We start from the raw sequence: 27,976 nt of genomic DNA, 5'->3' as shown, positions 1-27,976 counted from the left end.
TGTGTAGGATGTCTTAATTACATGGATTAAAATTAGTGCTATTAAAGCCATATTATGTAAGATTTGGAGTGTAATATATTACCACAGCTGAACATGTGCATTTGTTTTGATTACATTACTTATGATCAAAAACTAACAAGTCAACAACTTTGCTAGCACAGCCAAACTTTAACAACAAGACAATAGCAATATTACTTAGTCCAACAGAAAGACTGCCAGCTTGGCGTCTGTCTTGCAGCCTTTTATTTTATAAAGCTCTGGCCTGCGTCCGGCAGCCTCTTGCTTGATCACTCTCTTTTCTCTTCTTTGCTTCCTCCGTAAACGTTCTCTTTGAAGAAAAGTTACATAATGTTGCACGAAACTTGGCTTGCATGCTAGCCAACAAAGCTAGACAGCAGCCGACGCAAGAGCACTTACGGTAACGTCACAAATGTCCGAGTGTGCTAATAAGTTACTAGTCTTACTAGTCCAACAGCAGGAAGGCCAGCTCAGCATCTGTCTTGCATCCTTTCAGCTCTTTTAGCTCACACCAACTAGCTAGCTACTTCTGATAGCTAGCTTGCTGAAGAGTCTTGTTGGTGTTTGATGTGGTGCGGTAAAGCTTTACCGTCGTTGTGATAAGTTTGTGACTCGATTTACTCGATTTATGCTTGGTTAAATAGGAGTAAGATACTTATAGCATATGTTTTGATGTGTAGCTCAGCGTGACACAAGAACGATGTTGCCTATCTGTTGTGATCAGGCCATATTTTAATTTTACAGTTTTTGCAGTTCACCTGTGAAGTCACTTGAGTGCCGGTGGACTATACGTGCACTTAAGTAATTGGAGTTAAATCCAGGTTATTTTTGTTTCACCATGTCTCATTACTAAATAGGAGACTGCTATAATTCCTGAATGCTTAGGCTTTATAGCTACTCCATAACCATAAATCTAATCTTAACCCTCACCCATGGTCACAAGTTTGGTCTCCTCCTGACTGCACCCCACCTCCTCCCTGATCTTTCTCAGAGAAGTCTGTGCGTCTCTGTGGTTATATCACAGTGTCTCAAAAAATTCATGTTATGTTAAATAACAGTCATTATAATTTTCATGCGTCCTGGTGCTGGGGGCACATGCTGTCATTTGCCTTGATTTGTGTGTTTTCTTATATCATGGTAAGAGTTTTGGGATGGTTAGGATTTCCAACTCTAAAGGCATGTTCACACTGGGGTATTTCTTTTGTACCAACCTGAGTTGGATTGCCCCCTATTACGTTCTATTGCTATGCCCTATTCGTGTAACTCTTTCCTCTACAGTGCAACTTTTTACTAGTGTTACCAGAAAATGAGATTGACTCAGATTTTTACATACACAGTAAAAGATTGAGAACGATTTCAGCATTGTGCAATTTTGTTTGTGGGATTAATATTGTTATGTATTGAAACATCAATGAGGCCTTTTATAGATTTACCACAGTGATCATCCATCCATCCATCCATCCATCCATCCATCCATCCATCCATCCATCCATCCATCGTCAACCGCTTATCCTGCATACAGGATGGCGGGGCTGGAGCCAATCCCAGCTGACATCAGGCGAAAGGCGGGGTACACCCTGGACAAGTCAACACAGTGATCAATGGCTGACAAGAATTCCATAAATTATTTTAGAATATTCCCCAAATGCTGTGGGGGTATGGATTGTTTTTCTGTGGAACCTAATTAAGATAATGCCATTGAGGTGGAATCAAGTCCAATTTGGTAAATATTGCCATAGGACCAGTGTTGGGCAGTAACGCGTTACTGAGTAACTCATTACTGTAATAATATTATTACACTGTAACTAATTACTTTTCTAAAACAGCAATATTGTTACAGTTACTAATCCAAGTAACTCTGCGTTACTCATTACTGAACGCATCATCCTTGACGTGAATGTCCGCCACCAGACTTTGTTGTTCATGTCCGCTGAAAGCCAAAACTAAAGGAAGAATGGAGGGAGGGAGAGAGGCGTTCTTTCCACAGCTGTAAATACTGCCATTACTGTGTCACAGTCTAAGATGCAAAGAACATTGTCGTCTACTGTAAACTCTGTGCGACCAGCAAAAAGGTTTCAACCGCCAACAGTTCTACATCTGATTTATTGAAGCATCTGCTGAAGCAGCAGAGCAACGTGAAAGTTACAGAAAGAAACTCTGGCCGCAACTGTCATGTTTGGACTCGTCAGGAGAGACGTTTTTATTCTGCCCAAAGTCAGAATATAACCCCCCTCCCCATTCCGCTGCCACCCTGTCATTCTGTTAAGCACTGGAAAGTAATACAGTAACGTAACAAGTAACGTAACTAGTTACTTTTATAACCCAGTAATAAGTAAAGTAATAATATTAGTTTTTAAAGGAGTAATAAGTAACTAGTAATATATTATAATTTCTGAGTAACTTGCCCAACACTGCCCAGGACTTGAAAGGATAAACTGAGGTCCTGAACGTGAACTACCCCTAACCTCATGGTGCTGAGATCTGACTGTTGAGCTCTGACTCAAGTCTTGTCTCCCGTCATGGTTTGTTGTTGAGATTCAGAGAGGTATGTGTGAACGTAATGTACATGTATGTGAAACATTGATGTGCACAATTAATCAACAATTTTGACGTGACATTTGAAAGTGTATCTTATGTCAGTTAGCGCTCTACTCAATTCCCCAGCACTGACACACAGGCTGCCTGGAGAGACTGCAAAACCTTTCATTGCTGGGGAACGCTGTTGTCTTTCAGGCCTGATGGTATTGGCACAGTTACTGTAGAAGAGAAAGAGCGCTTTGAGGAGATCAAGGAGAGGCTACGGGTACTTCTGGAAAACCAGATTACACACTTCAGGTAGGAACTGTGCACAACAACGATGAACAATGATGAGGGTTCAAATAAAAATCACATCTGTTGTTTCCACAGGTACTGCTTTCCATTTGGACGGCCAGAGGGAGCACTGAAAGCAACTCTGTCCTTGCTGGAAAGAGTAAGTAACTTTTGCTGCCGGACAGATGCATTCTGTCATCTATAACCATCTCTTCAATCACTTAATTTTATGCCTACCAGACAGTAAACGTGTTGTCACATATATGGTTATGATGTCTTCTACTGGTGGGCATACAACCTGTTGAAATTTATCATTATTTGTCTTATCATTTGTCATTATATGGTTTGCTGTACACTGAAAACTTTTGCTGTGTCTTTCCTTTTTAGGTTCTGATGAAAGATATTGTTACTCCAGTTCCACAAGAAGAAGTCAAAGCTGTGATCCGTAAGTGTCTGGAGCAGGCAGCTCTGGTCAACTACCAACGCCTGTCAGAATACGCCAAACTTGAAGGTAAATTACTGCTCCATCACCTTTGTTCCTACTTGCTGTTAATATAACAACTCTGCTGAGTATGTTAGAGTCACTGTGAGAGTTTCCTGTCACGCAAGGATTCAAATGTGAGAGATTCTAAATGCAGTGTTGAGGGGATTTCTGAACTCAGTGTGTCAGAACTTGCAAAATTTGGCTATATTATGGTGTTATTATTGATAAGCTTATAGAACATTATGGGATAACCAGTCAAAAGTAGTAAACATGTTCTCCAAGTCTGACTAACCAAGGATATTTTTAAATACTGTAACAAGTACTGTTTTTAACCAAGGTGTTGTCTTCCAGCTGTTGGAATGAACAGCTTAAATTAGCCGTTGATACTTTCATGTTACATACATGCAGTCAAATTATAATCTTCACAGCATTATCGTAAATTGTGCATGAAAAATGTGGATTGTCGATGGGAAACATAGAGTAAAGCAACTATACTGTCATATAGTATATTTGACGGCATTTTTGAATTTCAAATATGAATTTGAAAACAAAGTCTAACTCTTTTCTTCACAGCTGCAGAAATCTTTCACTATATATTTAATGACACGATACTTGTTTTAAGTGGCACATTTTGTTTATTTTGCTTTATCTTCAGCCTATTTTAGTATCAAATGTACAGTAAGTAAAAATGCATTCAATTCAAAAGCTGACTTCGTCCACCATGCCTCAGCTTTCTTTTTCAGCCGAGTCCTAAACTGCCTCTATCTTCCACTTTGGCCTGCCTGGTAGCTGAAGTGATACTTCTTATTTTTCCTTGCTCTGCCTTCCTCCTCCTTGCTCTCTGATGATTTCCATACTCACTCCTCTCTTTTACTTGTCTATTGGCTTTTGCTGCTTCTCATTTGCTGCTATTTGAAATCAGGAAGGCCAATAAACAAGTCATGATGGGACTGCCCTTTGTAGTAGGGGTGGGGGGAAAAAATCGATACAGCATAGTATCACGATATTTTCTGTGAAAATAATGTATTGATACACAGAGGTCAAGTATCGATCATTTATTATATAAATTGCACATGGGAATTTGACTTTTTGGTACTATAATGATAAAATCAGTTGCTTTTTCAATCCAATAGAAAAAATGTTTTCCTTTTGGGACACAATTTGAAGTCGGAAAAAAGGTAATAAATTGCAATTTATCGCTATATTGTTAAAATCGCAACAATATCATATCGTGACATAAGTATCGTGATAATATCGTATCGTGGGTCACCTCTGGTGATACCCAACCCTACTTTGTGGTAGTTTTTTTTATCTGTTGCATGGTCCAGGTTTTCTTTAGTAGGCATCATAAACATTTCGCAGACCTCTGAAACTTGCTATTCCAAGCTGAGTCAAAACAATCTGGGAACTAATTCAGTGCAGAATTTTCGGTTTGTATACATAAATGTGATACTTCATCAAAATATCTCTTTCACTTAGGCTACTGTCTCTGTGACTCTAAACCTCTACAGGAACACTGACATTTGGGAAATATGCATTTTGCTGTCTTTGCAGCTTCATCTCTATGTGTTCAGTACAGAGATAGGTCCTGGATGTATTGTATGATTTAGTCCAGTTTAGCACAATTGATCTTATTAATATGTTGTATCTTGTTAATTTGCAAGATAGTCATCAACCCACCAATGCAAGAGTCATCTGGCTTTTGTTCACAGAACAGAGGTCAAACCTGGCAACCTCATTATGAGGACTACAAACTTGTCTAGTTCTACATGTCCCAAATACACAAGATAAAACATATAAATGTGACACCTAAGAATTTGACAGAACTGTCTATTTGACAGCGCTTGACTTGCTATTTTCTCACTGCTTGCAGTCTCTGTGCTAATCTAGGGTAAACATGTACAGGACATACAGTATCTCTGTAATGGACACTAAGGAGGTAATAGCACTGGGAGCTCATTCCTTTTATACATGAGACGTGACACACTAGGAAGGTTTTATTGCATTTATATGAGATCCCTATCACTGGTTAATCCCTAAAAGTTATAGAATTCCACAGAATAAAATTAAAGAAGAATAATATACAGTCGCAGAAAAAGGTATGTGAACACTTTGGAATTAACTGGATTTCTGCATAAATTTGTCAAAAATGCTTAAACTAATACCACACAAACATTTATATGTTTTTATGTTTTTACTAAACACCGCGTAAACATTCACAGTGCAGGGTGGAAAAAAGTATGTGAAACCTTGGATTTAATAACTGGTTGACCCTCCTTTGGCGGCAATAACCTCAACCAAACATTTCCTGTAGTTGAACATCATACCTGGACAATGGTCAGGAGGATTTTTGGACCATTCCTCTTTACAAAAGTGTTTCAGTTCAGCAATTGTCTTGGGATATCTGATGTAAGTCACTTTCTTAAGGTCATGCCACAGCATCTCAGTTGGGTTGAGGTCAGGACTCCACTCCAGAAGGCGTATTATCTTGTGCTGAAGCCATTCTCTTGTTAATTCACTTCTGTGTTTTGGATCGTTGTCCTGTTGCTTCACCCATCTTCTGTTGAGCTTCACTTAGTGGACAGATGGCCTTACATTTTCCTGCTAAATTTTTTGATAAAGTTAGATAAAGGAATTCATTTTTCCGTTAATTATAGCAACACTTCCAGGCCCTGAGGCAGCCCCAAACCATGATTCCCCCTCCACCGTACTTACAGTAGGGATGAGGTTTTGATGTTGGTGTGCTGTGCCTTTTTTCCTCCACACATGGTTGTGTGTTCCTTTCAAACAATTTTGGTTTTGTCTGTCCAGGAGGGGACATCTAGGTGCTCATTTACAAACTTAAGACGTGCAGCAATGTTTTTTTTGGACAGCAGTGGCTTCCTCCATGGTGTCCTTCCATGAACTCCATAATTGTCCATAATTGAGTTTTACGTATCGTAAAGTCGTCAACAGAGATGTTAGCATATTCCAGAAATTTCTGTAAATCTTCAGCTGACACTCTAGGATTTTTCTTAACCTCATTGAGCATTCTGTTCTCTGCTCATTCAGTCAATTTCACAGGACTACCACTCCTAGGTAGAGTAGCAACAGTGCTGAACTTTCTCAATTTATTTAGACAATTTGTCTTTTCATGGACTGATGAACATCAAGAGATACTTTTGTAACCCTTTCCAGCTCATTCAAGTCAACAAAATCTTAGGTCTTCCGAGAGCTCTTTTGTTCGAGGCATGGCTCACATCAGGCAATGCTTCATGAGAATAGCAAAATTTAAATTGGTGTGTGTTTTTTTATAGCACAGGGCAGCTCTAACCAACACATCCAATCACGTCTTATATATTGGACTCCAATTAGCTTTTGGAGAAGTCATTAGCCTAGGTGTTTACATACGTAGGTTCCATCCTGCACTGTGAATAGAATAGACTAGATCAGATAATGCACATTGAAAGGAGTACAAGACAACCACATTTCCCAAATTGTTTTTGTTCAATTAACTGAACTACTTTGAATGGTCGATTTAAGACGATGTCTATAAAGAAACCATCACCTCCCTGAAGACACTAAGGAAGATGAACCTTAGTATCTCACTTGTGATTGCTGATTATCCCCAAAAACCCTGTCCATCATACTGGTGTGTTTCTTGACCTATGGGGAAATTCAGAATTTAAATTCTTTACCTCTGCTTGGCAGAACGAATGGTTAATCCAACGTAGACAGCCCATAATAGAGTTGAGGACATATTTCTAAGGAAGGTTCTCAAAGGTTCTGGTGCAGTTTAAGTGATTAATGAAATATTATAGCGTTACTCAATTCATATTGATACACCCCTATTATTATGGTAAACAAACTACATTATCTAGTAACATCTGTTAGTTTCTACCTGGCATTTTATGTAATGCTGGGTTATTTAAAGCTCAAAGGGAGAATAAATGTAATAACAACCATGACATATCAAAATTTGTTATAAATTCAATCCATCAAAATAGAATTTTGATATATTTCAAAATGTGCTATTTGATTTCAAACAAAACTACTACCTAAAAGTATCCAAAAATGTTTAAAATGAAGTCAATATAATTTGAGAATAATATGCATGTTTATAAAAACAAATCATTCTGTTTCTGTTAAAAGTTTTAGTGAGGAACAAAAAATTAGTGACAATGAGTGTGTAATGATTTACTTCCATTTCAATTTCAAAACATAAAATCTTTTCTCCATCCATGTTGTGACAAAATAAAAGTTAAAAACATTGTTACGAATTGAATTATCCAAAGAAACAAATGGCATAAACGTGACATAAATAAAATTGTTTGACGTAAACCATTATACTTGTAAGTATAGTAATAGATTTATATTAATTTTATCACAGTTCTGTTATAGATCATGACCAAATAAAATGTGAGTTTTCATTTCCTTTTTAATATTAGTACAAAATGCAGAAATCTAAAATAAAAGAAATAATTTGATTTGGAATAGTTCTTGCTGTTTTCCCAGTCCTCTTCAGTAAAACTAAAAAATACTGATGTGACGCAGAGCCTATGATACAATCAATGCTACATTGAGATTTCAAAATGATACATATTGCACCTTTGATACAATACATTTTAGATTTTAATTCACTGAATACTTAGCATATTGGCATAATACCAATATGCTTTTATGGCGTGACATTTGCGAAATGTAAGATACTAAATATCATCTTACACCAAAAATGCAAGTATGGACCTCGAAAACCACATATTGGTCAAACCTCTGTACTCGTCCTCTCTGACCCTGGCCTCTCGCATGCCTCGGTATCCTCCCCCTTTCTCTGTAGGGAAAAAGAGAGAGATGTATGAGCATCCTGTCTTCTGCTTGGCGTCTCAAGTGATGGATTTAACCATTCGTGAGTACCTTCCTCACTCCCCACCTCTGTACCCTTTTATTTTTCTCTTACAACCAGTATGCACCCCAGCCTCAACAAGTGACCTCACATTTATGTCATCCCTGACGTCCTTTGGTTTGTTTGTTGTTTTAACTTCTTATTACGTTTTCTTGATATGTTTCAAGCTTATTTGGTCTCTTAGCGACTCAAAATCCATTCTAATCTTTCCATGAGCTGGTTTTCTGTCCTGCCCAAACCACCTGTTCTTTGTCTGTCCGCGACTTGAATGCATTTTTACTTTGCTTGTGTGTAAATCCTCTTAAGTGTTTATTATCACAGTACATTCAACCAGGATACCCACATCCTGCAGTTATTTAAAGGGCATCTTATTCAGCTCTCAATCCTTTGAATGAAATATCTTTGGACCCAGGTTAGATGAGTTGTTAAAGGATAGGTCACACATTCCTTTTAAACATGCTTCTGTTCTTGAATGAAACCACTGATGGCATATATTACAATCATGTTAACAGTTTTTTTATGCTTTTTCAGATGGCCTATACTGGAATTTAGGTCAAAGTGAAGATTTGTTTTGTGTCCTTTTTTCTTGCTTCTTCTAAAATCTCCTATATCACAAAATGCATTTAAGCCCAGAGGCTGCAGATAGATGTCGAAAGCATTGCTATTTAATAGTCAGTCTAACCTTTACCTATATTTCTGACTCCTGTCTTCCATTGCCCCTTCTTATACTACCAGTATTGAATGATCTATTCTCTTTCACACTCTCCCTGAAACCTTACCACTTCTGCCTATCTTATGTCCATCCTTGCAACTTGTTCCTTTTGTATTTGTAAATTTCTTACTAAGTGGAGATCTCAGAAAAAACTGAAGGATCAAGGGGACAGTGTACTCTATGTGAGACCTCTGCTGTTAGCTTATTCCTACCTTAAACCATACCGCCATAGACCCTTCCAACTTGCTGATTAAGTTTGACAAAGCAAGAGTCTATAATAGGACAAAAGGTTATAGAAAATATAACTTTATAGAAAACTATTTGTCCGTAGTTTGCAAAACTACACTTCCAAACTCCGACATAATAGCTCTGACTTGACAGGCATCACTACATCCTGACAATCCCCCCTTTGAACCAGTACAGAAGTCCCATTCTGTGAAAGCTTTCAGCCTTGTTTGGATGACTTAAGCTCCAGCAGGCAGTCACCCATCACCCTGCTGCTTTTCCACAACATCACTGTGCCGCAAGAGCTCTGCCAGTACGTGGACTGGACACAGTCAAGACTGTGACATGGCCAATTCAACCCCTATAAAGCAGTGTGTATATGTGTGTGTGTGTGTGTGTTTGTTCTTATCCATTAAGATGATGGTACTGACACCAGAATGAGACAGCGTAAACCAAAGCGTAACTCACACACTTTGGTCTTTTTAAGACATGTATTGTTTTATTTCAACATTCTAAGATTTTTTGTCAGATGATTCATTGATCTGCTCCAACCAAATCGCATGCTGACCATTACTGAAGAGGTATGCTATAGAGTAGGAAGGTGTGTGGGTTGTAAAAGTATTTCCCCAATGTTAAATTAAATAAGTTAAAGTAAATAAGCTTATTTAAATCCTTTATTAATTAAGCCAAACTCACATGCAGAACCAACACCTCTGCCAAGACATTTGGTCTCTCCACACCCAACCTTGCAGTGCTAAACAATAACACCATTGCATGCATTGCAACCTCTATAACACAGGACATCGCACACCCAATCATCACCACCTTAACCTACTGCCCCCCAGTGCAGGTACAGAGCACAGAGGTGCAGAAGGGCTCACTTTGGGAAAAGCCTAATCCCTGCTACCATAGCCACCTTAAATAATAGGCCTCGGTGAATTGGTCTGAGTGTGAATTGTTGTCTGTCTGTGTATATTGTTGAAGTGTCCTGTTGTCGTCTGCTGTGTACAGTGCTGTGAAGATAGACAACTGAGAGCAAAAAATGATCATAATAATAAAACATTTTATTGGAAAATGTCAATTTAAAAAAACTGTTTTTTTAGATACTCTTGCAAACAGCATTTAATCAGTACATAGGACCTTGGACCAAGGATACCTTCAAAAGCAAAAATTACATTTCAGTTTAGAGGCTCAAATCGGTGTGATATGTCATTCTGAGTTCCTTCCAGAGTAAGAGTTGGAGCTGAAGTGGTGCACACACAGGATGAGGCAGGTGGACACAAGTTACATTAGTTGAGACGTGGCATGATAAAAGCATGAACAAATTCTCCTAAGATAGGAAGTTTACATTATGCATGCTCGCATATTTGGTGTCAAACGAGTGTGTGGGTTGTGAGTAATACAATAGCCTCTGCATTGGTCTAAAACTGATATAAAATCAAAAAGTGCATTGATTGTGCTGGATTTATCCACATTCTTCTTCAAAGTTAAACCTCTATCTTCACCCCACCACTTGTGAGACTTCAAATTGTTTGAATCTTGCTTTTTGGATGTTTCTTACTGCAGTGGTCTCTGGGCCTCATTTGAGGTCTTTTGTTGTTATGTAAAATGTCTTGTACCTTTGCATACAAGTTGAATTTCATCCATCCAAATGTAGGAAATGCTCCAACATCCAACGATATTACTTTTATTGGCATAATATGGAAGCCAAAATGATGATGCTACTTCACCACCCAAAACAATCAAAATGTAAACTAAGTCAGATGCTGTGCGGATAAGCACAGCATAACACCACATCACTGCATGATGAGTGTTCAATGTACATGCTGTTCACATCCCTCATCAGGTCATGTTTTTGGATGACATCATCACTGTGCGGTCACAATGACTCGTTTGCTACGTACCACAGGCCATAACTACTTTCAGCCACCCAACAGTGCTTTTAGATCTCAAGGGGGTAGTGTTTATAACAAAAATGCTTTAACAATATGTAGCAATGCTGAAATTACAGTATAACCAGGGCTGGGTAAAACATGTGTTGCCTCAAGAAAATATAGTATACAATCAATAGAATTAGATCATATTGTAGACCGGAATAGAAGTCTAGAGAAGTCTTTTGTCCGAAATTATTGAGGTCTGATATCCAGACCTAATTTTATCAAGTTCATATTTCATACTTGTATTTTTAATATGAGTGTGAGATTGTCCCAGTGGTTTAGGCTGAGGATCAAGACTGGACTAAGGATGGATCACTATTAAGGCAATATCTATCCAGAATTTGTGAGTGACTTAGTCCTTTAGCTCCAGTGTTTGGGGAGTAGGCAGGATAACATGCATGTTGTTTCCTTTTGTGCAATTGTACTAATGTATCAAAGACACTTTTATAACTCGGACCAGGGATGTTATTGTACGCAGTATTTATAGGAACAAGGGCCTTAGTTTAAGAAAGAATCGAAACTGATCCAACTCGGAGGCTGCCCACACTGACCCTTGACCTTTGTGCTCCAGAGAATGTAGGGCGGTTAGTCACCCCTGCCAAAAAACTGGAGGACACTATTCGCCTGGCCGAGCTGGTGATTGAGGTGCTCCAGCAGAATGAGGAACACCATGCTGAGGTTAGTGTGCTCATGCATCTGTGCTCACACACAAACACACACACAAATAAACACAGACAAGTAGTTTGATGGCAGTATGGGCTGGTGGCTGTCTCAAAGAACATTGATTGTATGTGCAAAACCAGTTATAACAAGACTGAAAAGATGGAGCTAAAAAAAATAAAACTGAATGGCAGCTAGGGTTGTCTCTCCACCGGCTATCTCAGCTACTGTTATTATGAACCTCATTACTATCTAACAGAACTTTACTGTAAGATGACCAGACTTCTGAAATGGTTTGGTGGTCAGTATGTCATTAAAAAATATAATGTTGTTATATATGAAATAAAAAGGGGGACGATTTTGGTTATAATCTGTCAAATATAACTCGTCTGAATGAAATCAAGTCATTTTGAGGCATTTTGCTGCAATCACTTTCTGGCAAGTATACTGCATTTTATGTGTTGTTTTGGCCATTTAATGGTATTTTAATTGGTAAAAAATAGGCTACTAGTTGAGTTCTGTAAAACGCATAGATGTCATTTATACTGGGAACGCTGGGGACATGTCCCCACAACTTTTTGAAACAGCTGATGTTGTCCCTATCACTTTTTGAAAGCATTTGTAAAAAAAACAACAACCAAATACTGAAAAACTGCTTGCAACAAGACATGTTAAATAACAAATGAAAATGCTTTAAGAAAGGTTTATTTGCACAACAAGAATTCAAAAAGAATGCAATGCAATGTAATATATAGAAGAAACAGATCTGCTCCACTATATTTTTATGTTTTGAATTGTCACCTGCCACCTGAATTTTGTGTTTCCCTCTTTATAAATAAAGACTTTTTCTACCATAAATGGTGCAGAAAATGTCTCAAGAATGCAGGAAATTAAGTGTTTGCTCAAAATCTTAATGACTATTTAATCTAAATGGATTTAATTTAAAATATATTCTTGTCATGTTCTTGTGACGCAAAGCTGTGCATCATTATGTCTCATGGCTTTTGTCCAACCTCTAATCTGTGCCCTTAAATGTCCCCACCACTTTTGAACACGCCACTTTTGAACACAAAATGGTAAAACGTAACCGTCATAAATTAAATCAGTTAATTTTGAGGCAGAATCTACCTTTCAGTCCATAAGTAGAAGCTGCAATCACTTTCTGGCAAGTAGTATACTGCATTACAGCAGTAAGTCATTTTAATTATAGGCTTCATTCCATGTTCCAAAGATAAACAAGAATAGTAGACATAGGCCTACCAAACGCATAATCCATCGGCAACAACACGCTTCTATTATTGCCTATGATCACACAATGCACGCTATAAACTGCAAACACTTATTTGGCCACAATTGTGATTATTCCGTTGAAAGAAATGGTCAAGTTTCACAAAGACATACCTTTGCTATTACCACAAACATAAAGTTCTGTCAGTTTGATCCAGATAAAAGCAGCTGTACTCGTAAAGAGACTGGGCGATCCCGGAAAACGGGGACATCTGGTCACCCTACTTTACTGAAATCCATCAACTTCCACACAACAGTACAGTATCATATTTAACTGTGGCCGTCTAAGGAAGCAAGCATTATGTCACTTTGACATTTAAGGGGCTCTATGTAGTTTTTCAGTTAAATCACTTAACAATACATACCGTAATCTGACATAAAAATTAACTACACACCTCTGTCCCACGGAACAGTCACTATTCTGCTTTTTATGTAAAGAAATCGGGTTGGATTTTCTGCAAAGCCTCTTGACAACTGATTCTGAACTGTAAACACAGCAGCAACACCACACAAGCTACTGAAACAGATTCCAACACAAACCCTACATAAGGATATAAAACAACAATAAAGTTTTATGTGCTGATAAGGGCCAAACAAGAATCTTATTGAAGCTGGGCCATAGACTGTATATAAGAAATGGAGGTAGTCATCGTGACGTCACCCGTTGGTTTGTGGACTGCCGTTTTGAAGTCTCAAGTTTGGCCGATAGGGCGCCGCCATGTCGAGTTTTTGCAACCAGGAAGTGCCGATAAGTGACGATACGGCAGAGCTAACGGCCATGTGCAGAGCTAGCTAGCTTGCTTAGCTAGGTGCAACTGTAACTCACGTTAACTGTCATTTTAACAGGGCCGATAACTTTGTCTAGCAAACAACAGTCTTAAAACTAAATGTACTCACCAGAGAAAGTAAACAGCCAACCCAGGTAAACTAATTAATGCAAAGCATGTGAAGGATTTTGTGCTTTAGTTGGCTCAAGTTAGATAATGTTAGCTAAAGCCAACCAGATGCTAATGTTATCCTGTACAAAATACTATAGTGTATGGCTTGCCACATTACTTCACCAGCTAATCCATATTACTACCCTGTGTACCACTGGTAGCTTATTATATCAAAGTGTTAATTCTTCAAGGAATTATGTAACGGTACAAAACAAATATGGAGCGATTTGTTTAGTATATAGTGATGCAAGGCAGGAGCAGCTAGCTACTTGAATACAGGAATTGAAAAATGCTCAGTCAGTGGTGTACAGGCCTTTTAATCAGAGGGATGTGTTACCACTTGCGTGAACTTATACATTTTTCCTCTTCAACAAATTAACTATGAAGAGACTATTTTACATACAATAAAGCATGTGCTTGAGTGTGTGCGTCCCGGCGATTGATCCACATCTAATCTCATTTGCTGCAAATCCAAACTGTTAGAAAACAGCATTGTGCTGCCCTTTCTCCACCTAGTGGTAGCTGTATTTTTAGGCCACTGGGAATATTGAGTTTGAGTTTCGACCCTTTCCTGTAGCTTGTCTGTGTGGAGTGTAGAAGCAGCAGAGTAGCAGATCAAGACAGTGAAGTTAGCAGATCTTTCTATTTCACACAAAACTCAGGAAACATATGTACTTTAAGTATTTGCAAAGTATGTCACACTGGATGTTAAGCAGGTGAAGCAAAATTAGTAGTTTATGTTAAGATTATATTTTCGCATTCGTGATGTTAATGTCCATTAGCACGTTATAGGAGATTTCCCATTATACGTTAGCATTGAGCTAATAGTCAAAGCGCTTTTTTATTCTTTTTTATGTATCGATATGATGGGCTGGAATATGGATACAGTATCATGGGTAATGCCCAGTGGGCCATCGCACTTTGGGGCCGGTGTGACGTAAATAATTTATTTATATAACTGTTTTTAAAAAATGGCGATTGGCTCATTGGGTAATTTTCTATACTGACATTGGGCTGGACCAATCACATCTCTTATTAGCCCTCACACCCTCTGCTCTCTGTTTCTTGTGTTGCGGGCATGGTTGCGGGCCAAAAAAAATATTCAGACAGCTGCCGCCAAATGCGCGAAAACAACCCATATATTTACTCCCGGGGCTGCAGTAGCTTCAACATCAGCTGCAGTACCCTGCGTAGTGCAGGCACAGGCACCTGAAGGAGTTAAAGAGCTGTGGTGGCCACTGCCAGGAAGAGGAGGAGTCGTGTTTTAGCGAAACAGAGGGACAAATTGACAGGGCTGAGGGACAGAGAGAACAGGAGGAGAGTGGAGGTGAAGCGGTAAGCATGTAGCTCAACCTGTAGGGAGGGAGCAGGGCGGTAGGGTCATTTACACTGTCCCCACCACTTTTTGAAAGCATTTGTTAAAAATGTTCTGAAAAATAGCTTGCACCAAGAAATGTTGATTAACAAATAAAAATACTATGAGAAGGTTTATTATTAGGTTTATTTGCACAATAAGAAAACCTAAATATAGAAGAAACCTCTGTGTTGACCAAAAAAAGTAACTTATGCAAAAAAGCTACTGATTACTGCATTATATTTTATTATATTTTTATATTGTGAATTGTCACCTGTCACCTGAATTTTGTGCTTCTCTTTTTCACTTTTTCACCATAAATTGGTGCAGAAAATGTCTCCAGAATGCAGGAAATTAAGAATCTTATATAAAATAAATGAAATAAAATCTTATGGGGGTGGACACCCTGACCCCCTATCAAACATTTCATCTATAAATATAAAATATAAATAAATAAATATAAATAGTAGGCTTTTAAATATATATTCTTGTCTTGTAGTCATGGACAGCAATCTTGTGCAAATGTTATGTCTCAGTGTTTCATCACAACGCTAATCTGAACCCCTAAATAGATCGATGGTGTATTTGTGAGGGGTGTCTGTGTATTTGGTGGGTCTGCAAAAAATGCCAGGGCTGATTTTTTGTCCCAGTCCAGCAGCCCACTATCAAACCAGTACATTACATTACTCTTTTAGCAGACGCTTTAATCCAAAGCAACTTACAATTGCTATACATGTCAGAGGTCGCACGCCTCTGGAGCAACAAGGGGCTAAGTGTCTTGCTCAGGGACACAGTGGTGGATGTCTCACAGTGGGAATTGAACCCAGGTCTCCCACACCAAAGACAAGCATCTTATCACCCTGGTGATGGCGAAATAATATACACTAATGAAATGCCTGCTCATATAAAAACATTTACATTCAACTTTAAAAGACTATTTAATCAAGGATTTGAAAAGTACTAGGAGATCCTCCTGTTGGAGGTTCTGGTACTTTTCAAATTCTTTGCAAGGAGTTTCAAGTTGATGGGGCACAGTATGAGAAGGCAGACTTCCCCAAAGTTGTCAAACAAATCATCCTGGGAACTATTAAAAGCAGCAGCCTGCTGGACTGGGTATGATGACTACTGACTGCAAAGCTAAGGAGGCTACTAATGTAATGTGGTAATTCGCAAATGAGTGCCTTATTGACAGAAATATATACCTTTAGGGAAATAAATATGGTAGGAAATGCAAATGAGGAATACAGACAAAAATATTATATTATTATATTATATATTTAAAAAACTAATTAATAAATAAAGTTGAATTTTATAAAGGACAATAAATAAATAAAGAAGGTAATTAATAAAAGGTGAATAAATAAAGAAACAATTCTAATTATTTAATTTAATTAATGCAACATTTATTATTTATTGGTGCATTTAATAGGTTGTTTATTTATTTATTGAGCATTTAATTTGTGTATTCAGTTTCGATTGTGTCAGAATCCACCCCCCATAAGTGATTGCTTCGTAAAATTGAATTTAGATTTATTGTCATTTTACTGATACTCAGGTACAGAGCTTCTTTACCCGTCTCAGTTGCTGTAACCCACATAATATACAATACTGCAACATAACGGCGCAGGACAACACAGGGGAGGACCCTGTTAGTATGCTACAGTAATGTTACTTACTACGCTCTAATTTTTATACTAAAGTATGGCAACAATCTCATCACAAAACTTGTAACTTTCTGGTGAAAGATACACAACTAGTCTTAAAAAGCTGGCAGGCGAGCTGACGCTGATGGATTATGTCTACTTTATGCAGTCAGTGGTGGTTGCAATCTGAAACCTCACCGCTAGTGGCCACAGAAAACTACATATGGCTCCTTCAAGGAAAAATGTATAAATGGGTAGGAGACACCATCAGCAAGTAAAGAATCATTTGAAAAATGAAAAACTACTTTGTTTGCTATAGTATTTCAAGCCAGGTCTAATATTCCTATAATATCCCTATAGCATCTTACATATAGGTTTATTGACTTTATGTGGACATGCTTGACATTCTTCTGTGTAATTCATCAACATAGACATTCTTCAATTTGTTTATAAAATAAAATAAAACTCACTCACATATTGCATTAATATTTCATGATTTTATCCAAATTTATCTTATTGTAACATATTTTTGTTTTGTTTTGTCAACAGTGAGCTATTTTTCTCATATGAAATCAGTATTACACTAGGGCCATACGCAATGTTATTGGCCAATAGCAGCAGTTTACAGCTGTGAAACTAGAGGCAGCATTCTGTATATTCCCCACAAAATGAATGTTCAGTACACACAGTAAGGAGCTTTAAGCAGTTCTGGAGAGAGGATAAGTTGACTAGTGTACTAATCTTATGGTATCAGCCACACATTGATGTTTAGTTGACAGGGTGACTCACTAGCTAGCCAACAAGTGGACATGTTTTTTTCTCACTGCCAATGTCAATAACAGCATATAATTATAATGGAACATTTTAATCATCATCATGGTCACCGAGTGCACTACATCACCTGCAAACCCTCTAGGACTTGACAGTATACTCCAATTGAAATCCAAATTTAGCTTAATAGCACCCAAGCCATATGGTTTCTCAAAATAAAACCCCGCTATCCTAAAACTACTTCAATTCTATGGAATTAAACCAAAAACATGTGGGCTACCACAACTAGTCTAGTGATATTTGTTGACTAGTTGGATATATGTAGGAGGGGCAGTGAAAAGTCTACAAGATGTTCTCCTTGCCAGCCTGTGCACTGCAATGAGAGCCTCATGCTGCACTTTTGCTACATTTTTATTTTGTTTGGAAGCCTGTGTAGATATGCCAAATCCCATTTAGAGTGGAGGATTTTGTCAGATATAAGGAGTGTTTTCAGGTGGTGTTTCACAATTTGTTAAATCAGATTTGTCACAGAGTTTGGTTTATGTTTATGTCAAATGACTTCAGAACTCCCATTTATATGTTTACCTTTGTCTCCTGTACAGATTTTATCATCAAAATACCTACAGGGGATCTCAGATAGATTGTGCAAGTTATTTTGTATTCCTTCTGACTGGGGCTCTCAAAGTTTTGTGTTGATTCAGATTCCAAATGGTGAATACACACCCTCACCAGTGACTGCATGCTACGTTGAATTATCATACTGTGTCTAATCTGCACATTCGGCCATGCCTGACACAAAATACTCACTCTAAAGTGGCAGGTTTGTAGTGGATATGGAGAATTATCAATCAGGTCAATCACAGCAGAGAAGCTTCTCTGTTTATCTGGCACTGAGCTGAAAAGATAGTGAAGGATGAGAACAAGGGAATGAAGTCAAAGGGAAAAGAGATGCACTAATGAAATGAAAACATGAATGTTGTTTTGATGTAAATATGCCTTGATCTATCCATTTTCATCCCTTTTACTGTAAATGCTTTGGTATTTACATCACTGTAAGTTGAATTATTTGTCACTCCGTTATTTAACCAAAACAAAATTGACTTATTCCCTCTCTGCTTTTTATTTCAATGAATGATTTGGTTTGCGGGGAAATGTTTGAACAGGGAAAAGAGGTATGTGCTTGTCTTAGTGCAATTTTCCCCGTCTCCTACCCTACCCTCACTCTAAGTCCTGTGCATGCACTTAATGATGGAGGATCATTACTGTTTCCCTTCTCAACAATGACCCAGAACCCCTTTGAGCTTGTGATCTCTGCTAATCAAGTGCTTGCGGCAGCGTGTGTTAGCTTCTAAGCTAGCAACAGTTTTGCCTTTGATGATGAAGAACAGAGACAAGCACTTAAGCAATGTGTTTTATTTGCCGAACTCATTAACCTATGCTCTGTGAAAATAATGTTTAGAGTTGTGACTTTTAATGCTGAATATGTATATTCTGTCTAAAAGAGTACAACTCTTTACCTTGTTTTCTAGGAGTCTAACCCAAATCATCCCTGAAAATGCTAATTGTTTCTGCTTTTAGCCTTGTGTCTTTTATTCTACTAAGTTCAGTAAGTAAGCTTGGGGAAGGTATTGTGGCACCCTTCCTTCCCTTAAAGAAACCCATTCCTCTCCATTGGATCCTTCTGTACACAAAGGAGGAAATGTGAGGCATGCTTTGTGTGGTCAGAGAGAACATCACTCCTCTTGCATTTCAATGAAATGCATTACGCTGCTGCTCAAATTATGTGATCACTGGTGAACCAGCCTAACCAGCGTTAGACTCCAACCCTGACGCAAACCGATATCAATTACATTTTTGTTTTGGTCAATTCACAATGAAAACACATTCAGTTATTATAATTCAGTGCCAACTAACTTTTATTAATTTACACTTGTATGACTCTAATGCTGGTTGCAGTTCATCCTATTTATTAGCCTCATTTTGTGACTCTCATGTAATCACCAATTTTAATTTCAAGATTTTGATGCCACATTCAACTTACAGAAATGATCCACTGTTTTGTAACAAACTAGTAAAACTGCAGCAGGTTGTTTTACAAAAAGAAAGACATGAAATCCTCTAGTTTCATATGGGGCATCTCATATGGCTACAGGAAAAGTGTCATATTGTTGGTGTCCCATTAATGCCACTAAAAGTTACTCAACTGTAGCATCTTAAGGTGAACTTTGTCAGGCATCTATAGTCTTGACCCATAATACACAAGAGCTCCCTGTCAAAAACGAATGTGTAACCATGTGTCTTTTTGATTGAGGTTGAGGCAATAGCATGAGTTTATCATCGTTTCTCAACCACCTTATTCCATCTTATTTAGTGAATTATCATCACCACAGGCCACTCATAACAAAAATTGGAACATCAAAGAGTCTCTTCTTGCCTCAAGTTGGTAAAACTCACCATCCTCTCATTGTCTCGCCAGGATTGTGGGAACCAATACTTTTTTCCCTTTCGCTAAGAAGCATTTTTAGGAAGTGTTTTTTTTTTGCCACACAAATGTTTCTCATTTTACAATAGGAATATTGAGTGGCTTTGACAGATGCTAGCAAAATTATTTTTCCAGTTTTATAGTTGCACAGCTCACAAGGTTTGTGGGATGTGAAAAACAGCTATTTCTTTCTAGACATATTTTAAGATACTTGGTAAGTTTAAAAAAAAAACATCCCGTTTGACATCTGTTTACTTTTGGTTCCTTTCTGTGACTTGAATATAAACATTATTGCGAAAAGTATCAAATGTAAAATTGATTATTACATGAGTGGCACTGATTCGATGTACTCTTGCCAACTATCCCACACCAACTATCCAATGTTAAGAGCTCCCATGGCAAATGCATGCCCCCACCCCCAGCACACATACACTACCACCACCACCTAGTAAGCCCATGGGTACATTCACATTACAGTGTTGACAGCTTGATGTGAATAAGCAAACACCATGGATCCTCAGGGGCCCCTCGTAAGAGGCCTGGCAAGAGTTTTTTTTGGTGTGCATGAGAGTAGCCCAGTTCCTAAAAGACACTCCACTGCATCTATTTTATGGGGAGATATGAGCGCAGCACAGCTCGCTAGCTCCTTTCTTCTGATTGACTCACTTAAAGAGCTGTGGGTGAGTGTTTAAGTAGCTCCCTGCCATGCCTGTCAAGGAGCTGCTGCTGTTTCCTCTGTGGGCCAACAGAAAAGCGTGTGATTTTCCGTGCTCAAGCACTGTTTTTTCTGGTTCTACTTGTGAAGAATCCTTCCCCGGAGATCTGTTTGCGAAGCCATTGAGGAAACAACTTAATTTCTTATGGTGAAAAGTGAGACAGATAGCCATAAGTCTTTCCAATAGATTGGTGGAGTTGCATTACATCTTTAGCGTTTATTGTTAATGAGATTCAAACTGTTAACTTAAAGACATGCCCATTGGGGAGCACTCATAGTCTAATTTGTCTCCCATCATTCACTCTCAACCTCTTGATTTTCTTTTGTGTCCTGTATTCTGTCTCTCTTGCTTCTCTCTTTCTCCTATATTCCATCTGTAGGCCTTCGCGTGGTGGTCAGACCTGATGGTGGAGCATGCCGAGACCTTCCTGTGTCTCTACTCGGCCGACATGGACGCAGCTCTCGAAGTTCAGCCACCAGACAGCTGGGACAGCTTTCCTCTCTTCCAGCTGCTCAATGACTTCCTGAGAATGGACTGTGAGTGAAGAGCTATTAAAAGAAAACATATTCAACTGTCATCATGGGAAGTGACGTAGATGAACATGCCTTGCAATTGGTCCAGCAGGTGCTGTAGAGCCTGATCAGTGAAAAAGTGATCTGACACTAGGGATGTAAGCCTGAAACCTGAAAGAGTAAAACTGAATGAAGGTCAGATTATCCACTTGCCCAGGTTAACATTAATCTCACAGTACACATCATATTAAAAAAGTACATGCATTAGACAAACTAAGCTATATTAAGAACAGGAAAACATTCAAGTTGAAAATCTCAATTTATTTGCGTGAATTTGACTACTTCAGTGTTTCACAGTCTGTCTCCATTTACCACTAACAGCTAATTCACCGACTGTAAATCCTGTAAATCTATTATGTGGTGCAGAAACAGTGACAGTGTTTCACACTCTTGGCTTATATTTTCCATGTTAACTGTCAGTGGCCAAGTCACAATACTGAATTTACTGAATAATTAAGTACAGTAAGTTTCACTTCTCATTTCACCTCATTTCTTGACTGGCTACTCTCTGCTATCTCAGAAGACGACACCTTTTGTCCTGTGTCAGCCACCGTAGCTGTCCTACACTCTATGAAGCAGCGGGGGACAAGACAATCTGCAGCCTCCACAACCTTCGAAAGTGCTTAACTAACGTTAGGGTGTCATGCAGGGCCGTTTCTCTGTGTTGAATGGATGTAATTGCTGTTGTTTGACTATGCACTTGCATAGTCTTCTATAAAACACTATTTGTGAGTAGACAAAGAGTTTTTTATAGAGTTACCGATATGCATCATCTGTTTCATGTCAGTAGCCAAGCACTGTTTGGCACGCTCTCATCCGCTGCATGACCAAACAGGGCTTTAAGTCGCCAAAGCATCTCCTCACCACTAAGGTTTATGCTGTTGATAGACAAGGTTTATCCATAGCAGCACTTTATGTTTCAGGTTATTTGTTCTGACTGAAATCATTCCTGTCGATGTGAGATGTCTGCTTTTGGCCTGGAGCGCTTTACATTCTGAACAGTGTGTGTGTGTGTGTGAACAGGATCAGATGTGTCTGACTGAAGGTAATAGTCAGGTCTTGATGCAGGTTGCTGCAGGCCAGCCATCTCTCTAATGAACTGCAAGCACTTGCCTGCAGGAACACCGTGGAGCTATCCACGGTCCTGTAAAGGAAACACTTCACTGTTCACAATGCAGGCTCAATCTGCGTGGCGCTAATTGTCCCTGGGGAATGCTTCCCCTTTTCAGTTTGTCAGTCGGGAGTCAAGGAGAAGGCAATGCATGGTCCACTCATTCAGCTGAACAGTGATGAATGCAAATGGCTCGTTATGCTCACTTGTTAGTGTCATCAAATTGGCCACCTTCTCATTTGCTACATATTGTCAATTGTGTGAAAATGGCAATTGGAGTGCATAGCACCACCCAGAACAACAGTGTGGTCCAGTGATCTGTGTTTAATAGTTTTTGGACAACAATGGAGCTCTATGGCACAGAGGAATAAAATCAGGCTTTGGATACACAGACAATGTAAATACTTAGTAGGGTACAGTTGACAGTTTGTTGACAGTAAGAAAATTGCTTGCATTATCCATTAATGTGGTCCTGTGTTCAATGTGATTTTCTTTTTTATAACACAGGATCAGAGCTACATGAATATGAAAGTATACATTATGTGCGCTCCATCCTAATGTTAAATGTTTATTTTTGTTTGTCACTGAGGCTTAAAAATCAATTTAACCCAAAAGAAATCTCACAGTTTTAGCTTATTTTTTAACCTGTTTGGGAAAAAAAGACTCTATTATCCAACATGGCTTGTTAAGATGTAAACTGTTTGCTGTGGGCAATTGTATAAAAAATAAATCAAAAACAAAACTAGAATACAAATTAATATGAATTAATAATACAGAGTGTACATTAATCAACATAACAGTTATTTACAGAATCCCAGGCAAGATTCAGCCTCCTTTCAAGACTTTGATATTTATTGCAATTCCATAAATAGGTTTATGTTTATTCCATATTTATATATTTCTACATTTATTTATGTCAACGTGGTTTGGTGGTCCTTATCACCAAAGCAAATTTCTTGTATGTGTAAAACACTACTTGGCAATAAAGCTCCTTCTGATTCTGATAAACTTTGAAATTGGGTACTTAGGAAAAGGGAAAGCAGCAGAGGTCGAGACATCCTGACTTTTAATCACTAGTGCGGGTCAATCTTCAAAACTACTGAACCCTATGCTTCCCGTAATGCACCACTGTTAAACCCTTACTGCTTTGGAAACATCAATGTGTTTTAACCTCCACCTCCGGTTTGTAACGCAGGTTTCTGTTGCATTTTCTCGAAACACAAGACTTGAAAAAGCTCCTCCAGACCTACAGAAGACATTATAAAATTACGACGAGCTGAGTAGTACTCCCTGTGACTGCCCTTATTTGTAATATCAGTGTAATTCCCCTTCGCCAATCAAAGTATCAGCCCACAGTGTTAATATGTAACACAGTAGCATCAGAGGGTCTTGCAGGACATCAGACACCAAACCATATTCAATACCAACCCAAGACCTAGCGGAGTGTAGCACTGCCCACACAGTGTAACAAGTGAACACTTTAGTAGAGCGTATCATCATGGGGACATCTTTTCCACAGAAGGTCATCTGCTGTGTTGCCCCACAGCAGTGCACTTATGTAGCAGTAAATAGCCTTAGCACTAGACAGGCGCCAAAGTTGGGCTGCCATTCCAGGAGTTAATGAGGTCTAATGCAGTGGTAGCTGGCCCACTGCAAGCCCTGCGAACACACTCCTGGACACAACACATCCAAGTGGACAGCAGCCGCTCAAGTGGCTAATTGGGAGAGTGGCAATCAGGGAACACAACAAACATTGCACCTACTGTGTATCATCGACCTTGACTCCAATGCCAACACACACAAACACACACATGCTCAGAGGGGGAGAGAAAAACAAAGAGAGAGAGAGAGGGAGAGGAAAGGCAGACACGCTGCATGGAGCCGTGAGGCATCACATTAGCACACACTGGCCTCCATTTTATCTCCTGTGGTCTTTGTCAGTGTTGCCTTTTTACCAGTTGGGAGCCGACGGAGACTGGGGGAAATGTGTTTGACGGGTTGGATTTAGAAATACCAGAGACTGTGACCTTTTGTTTAGAAAGATTGAAAACTGGGTATGATATGTCATACCTGCTAATGAAGAGCCAGTATTAGCCACGAACACTAACTTCTTCTGTCATTGTTTATCACCATCTAGGACAGGGTTTTTCTAGAATTTCTCTCACTATCTTTCAGATATATCTTGCAACCCCACATGCATATTATCATGTAGTTACATAAAAAGCCACTTCAGTGCATGAGTAATGCATGAGTGAAACGTGAGGTGTTACACTGCCTATGCTGGCATCTATTCAAGTCTGTTCAGTCAAATGCGTGCGAGACAAGGTTCACTGGGTTTTAGACCACTAGTAGCTCTATGGCGCTATTTTTCTACGAGTATTTGTCAGACCTGAAGGCCACAATGTGTGTTTTGGTGAGTAACACTGGATGTAAACTTAACTCCACAGGGCGCCTTAGACTCACACTAGATCAATCGACTGGCCTTGTATCATAAAACAGTTACTCAGTGTTGCCTGCTATGTGCTAAAGTTTGCTTTGTCACTTCCATGTCTTATTTCTTCGTTCCCATGCTCTACATCAGATAACCTGTGCAATGGGAAGTTCCATAAACACCTGCAGGACCTGTATGCCCCCTTGGTGGTGCGATATGTGGACCTGATGGAGTCCTCCATTGCTCAGTCCATTCACAGAGGCTTTGAAAGGGAATCCTGGGAACCTGTCAAGTAAGGATGCCTTTGTTTCCTTTACATTTGCCGATCCTCTTCACTTGCATAAGGGACATGTAGTGTATGATTAAGCCATTTTCAATTTGCAGATCTGTGTACAGGTTTAGCTTTGGTTTTGACTCGGCCAGTGGCCACTTTATTAAGCACACCTGCACTGAACTGGGGACATGCTTTGCACAATTTTGTCCACTCCTCTTTTTTCCACTCCGTGTTGCCTTGTGGGGCATTGTGTTCAGCGCCACACACAAAGGTCTAGTAATTTTGCTATTTCTGCTTGTATTTTTCTAGTGAACTACATATTACATGTGAACATACAGAATAAGTAAGTATATGCAATTAGGACTCTCTCACGGTTGGATGCAATTAGGACTCTCTCACGGTTGGATTTCATAACAGCAGTGAGCTGGGATAAAGTTTTGGATCTAGAGCTTATATGGGTGTATAACATAATCAAAGAGTGTATCTTTAACTGAAGTGTGACCCCTAACTTATAGTCAGTTTGTTGCTTTTTACAACTCATTTGCATCAGCTTTGACGTGGAATCTCTGTTATTCTGTTTCCCTCCACAGGAGTATAACAAGCACTCTGCCTAACGTCAACCTCCAAATGCCCAAAGTACCAAATTTAACAGTGCCAAGTGTTAACGTCCCACAATTGCCAGGCTTTTCAACACCCAACTGGATGACAGCTTATTATGAGTCAGAGTGTGTATCTGCTTTGTACAGCCTGAGACATGCGCACATGTCCTTGGCATGAACGTGGCATCTCAGTCAAATGACCCCAAAGCAGCAGGATTATGTTTATATATATCAAAAAAATTAAAAATACTGTACATTGCTTATATTGGACAATGCCGTAAAATTGTGTGTTTTAGGAATTGAAATCAATAATACCCTTTGACAAAGAACACAGTGTTTTAATTATGTGTCTTGTGCATATTTGTAGCTATTTATGCAAATGAACACAATGTTTGTACTCTAAATCAGTCAAATTAGTTTTGAATGTGCTCTTTTAATAATTACTTTTATTATCATTTTTTTCACATGAAAAGGGTATAGAAACTGTTTTCAGATTGAAAAGTTTGTTGTTTTGTTATAATGTAAATTCTTAAATTGGGAAACTAATTAAAGGTCTAGAGTAAGCACTGTAAGTAAACATTATATGTCATTTTCTAAAACAATACCTAAAATATTGCTTTAAAGACACTTTTACTCTATGATTTCAGGTAAATGTTAATAAAATTAGAATTTTAAAATCCTTTTCATGATCTGCACTATTTATGAGATTTGAGGAGGACTGTTCCAAAACTGAGTAGCCACATTTTTAAATAAATACACCTTTTCCTTTTAGTAAGCATTTAACATGATTTATTTGTTTGAACAATGTGTAATATAATAGCCCCTGGTTTCAGTGAGAGTTTTCTATTAATATGTATGCAATCTTGTGAGTGCAATCACCAAAAGCACTCTGCATATCTCAATAAACACTTTATCACATCATCTATAGCACTTTGAAAACTTAAGTGAAACGTTGTCTGCACCAACAACGTGGATCAAAGGTGTAAAAGCTCTTTCGTATCCTGCCGAGTGTGACGCTGTCGCCGTAGCACATCCATCCCTATTCCCTCATCTGGAATCTTGCGGATACACATTCAAAATTACCAGCCCTGAAGTTTCATTGTAAAAAAAAATATGTGAACTGCATTTCAGCCTTCACTTTATATTTACTAACCAAAGAAAAAATGCCAACAGAGATGGTAGACATGTTTCATTTGTGCTTTCCAAGATCACGAGAGTAGTAAGAAAAGCCTAAACATGGAGCCCCGTGGAGGCAGGTATATGAGTGCATAAATGAATACTAAAGCGCTTGCATAGCTTTGGTAGTGTGTTGGCAATGTAGGCTTTTGTGCAGCCCCAAAGCCACGTTCATGCTAACGTCATGGCATGGTGTGTGTGTGGAAGGATGCTAAGGCAGTGACTTATGGAATCCCAACATTTCTACTCCCACATATGTATTTTTATTTGGACTGGAGAGATGCAAAAACATAACAAGGAGACAGAAAATACAAAAGAAGGAAACCTCACATATTATTAACACTGAGGATTTGTTCTGCATGTTGCTTTCATAAGAAGAGATTACCATCTAGCAAGTGTGTGGTTTTACTATTTAATCATTTCTTTGTAATTTTCTCCTTATTTCATATTTATTCTGTTCATAAAACTTATTGGCTTAATAATAACACTTGATTCATATCATACATAGTACATCGTTTTTTTCTGTGTAAAAAAAACAAAACAGGTATTAACTGGACAAAAAATCTCCTGCCACAGCGGCAAATATATTCACCATGACAACATCTCCTAATTAGCACTAAACACAAAATACAGTTCAGGTTGATGGGAATGTCATTAATTATCACTGTCAAGCGTACGCCTGCAGGGTTAGGATCATACGTGACATGGGTCAAAATCATCTCAAAATCTATATTAATGTATTCAATTAAATGTTCTGATAATTTCTTTGGTAGCATGTTCCGACATCCAAATTTCCACTGAAATGAAAAGGTATTTATACAATGAAAATACAGACGTAACCTTAGTGTTAGCTACTGTCATGGTTATGAACTTGCATCTTTTCATGTCTGTCA

General features: G+C 38.6%; 1 protein-coding gene across 5 annotated transcripts in view; it reads left to right on the top strand.

The window, feature by feature from the left end:
- Positions 1-27,976, top strand: part of cadpsa (Ca2+-dependent activator protein for secretion a) — a 202,441-nt gene that overhangs the window by 126,852 nt on the left and 47,613 nt on the right. Inside the window, exons 14-22 of one of the 5 annotated variants that reach the window (XM_038697485.1) lie at positions 2,752-2,853; positions 2,926-2,989; positions 3,217-3,340; positions 8,130-8,198; positions 11,641-11,747; positions 18,886-18,894; positions 21,300-21,456; positions 25,185-25,326; positions 25,899-26,033. In XM_038697485.1, coding sequence (XP_038553413.1) covers positions 2,752-2,853; positions 2,926-2,989; positions 3,217-3,340; positions 8,130-8,198; positions 11,641-11,747; positions 18,886-18,894; positions 21,300-21,456; positions 25,185-25,326; positions 25,899-26,033 — 909 coding nt within the window. The remainder of the gene's footprint in view (positions 1-2,751; positions 2,854-2,925; positions 2,990-3,216; positions 3,341-8,129; positions 8,199-11,640; positions 11,748-18,885; positions 18,895-21,299; positions 21,457-25,184; positions 25,327-25,898; positions 26,034-27,976) is intronic. The other 4 variants (XM_038697481.1, XM_038697483.1, XM_038697482.1 and 1 more) reach the window with 4 other exon arrangements.

This window comes from Micropterus salmoides, unplaced genomic scaffold (genome assembly GCF_014851395.1).
Source record: "Micropterus salmoides isolate LMB-PRFRI ecotype aquatic unplaced genomic scaffold, ASM1485139v1 Ms_hic_scaffold_4, whole genome shotgun sequence".
In the NCBI taxonomy this organism is placed as follows: domain Eukaryota; kingdom Metazoa; phylum Chordata; class Actinopteri; order Centrarchiformes; family Centrarchidae; genus Micropterus; species Micropterus salmoides.
This window is presented reverse-complemented; position numbering and strand designations above follow the sequence as displayed.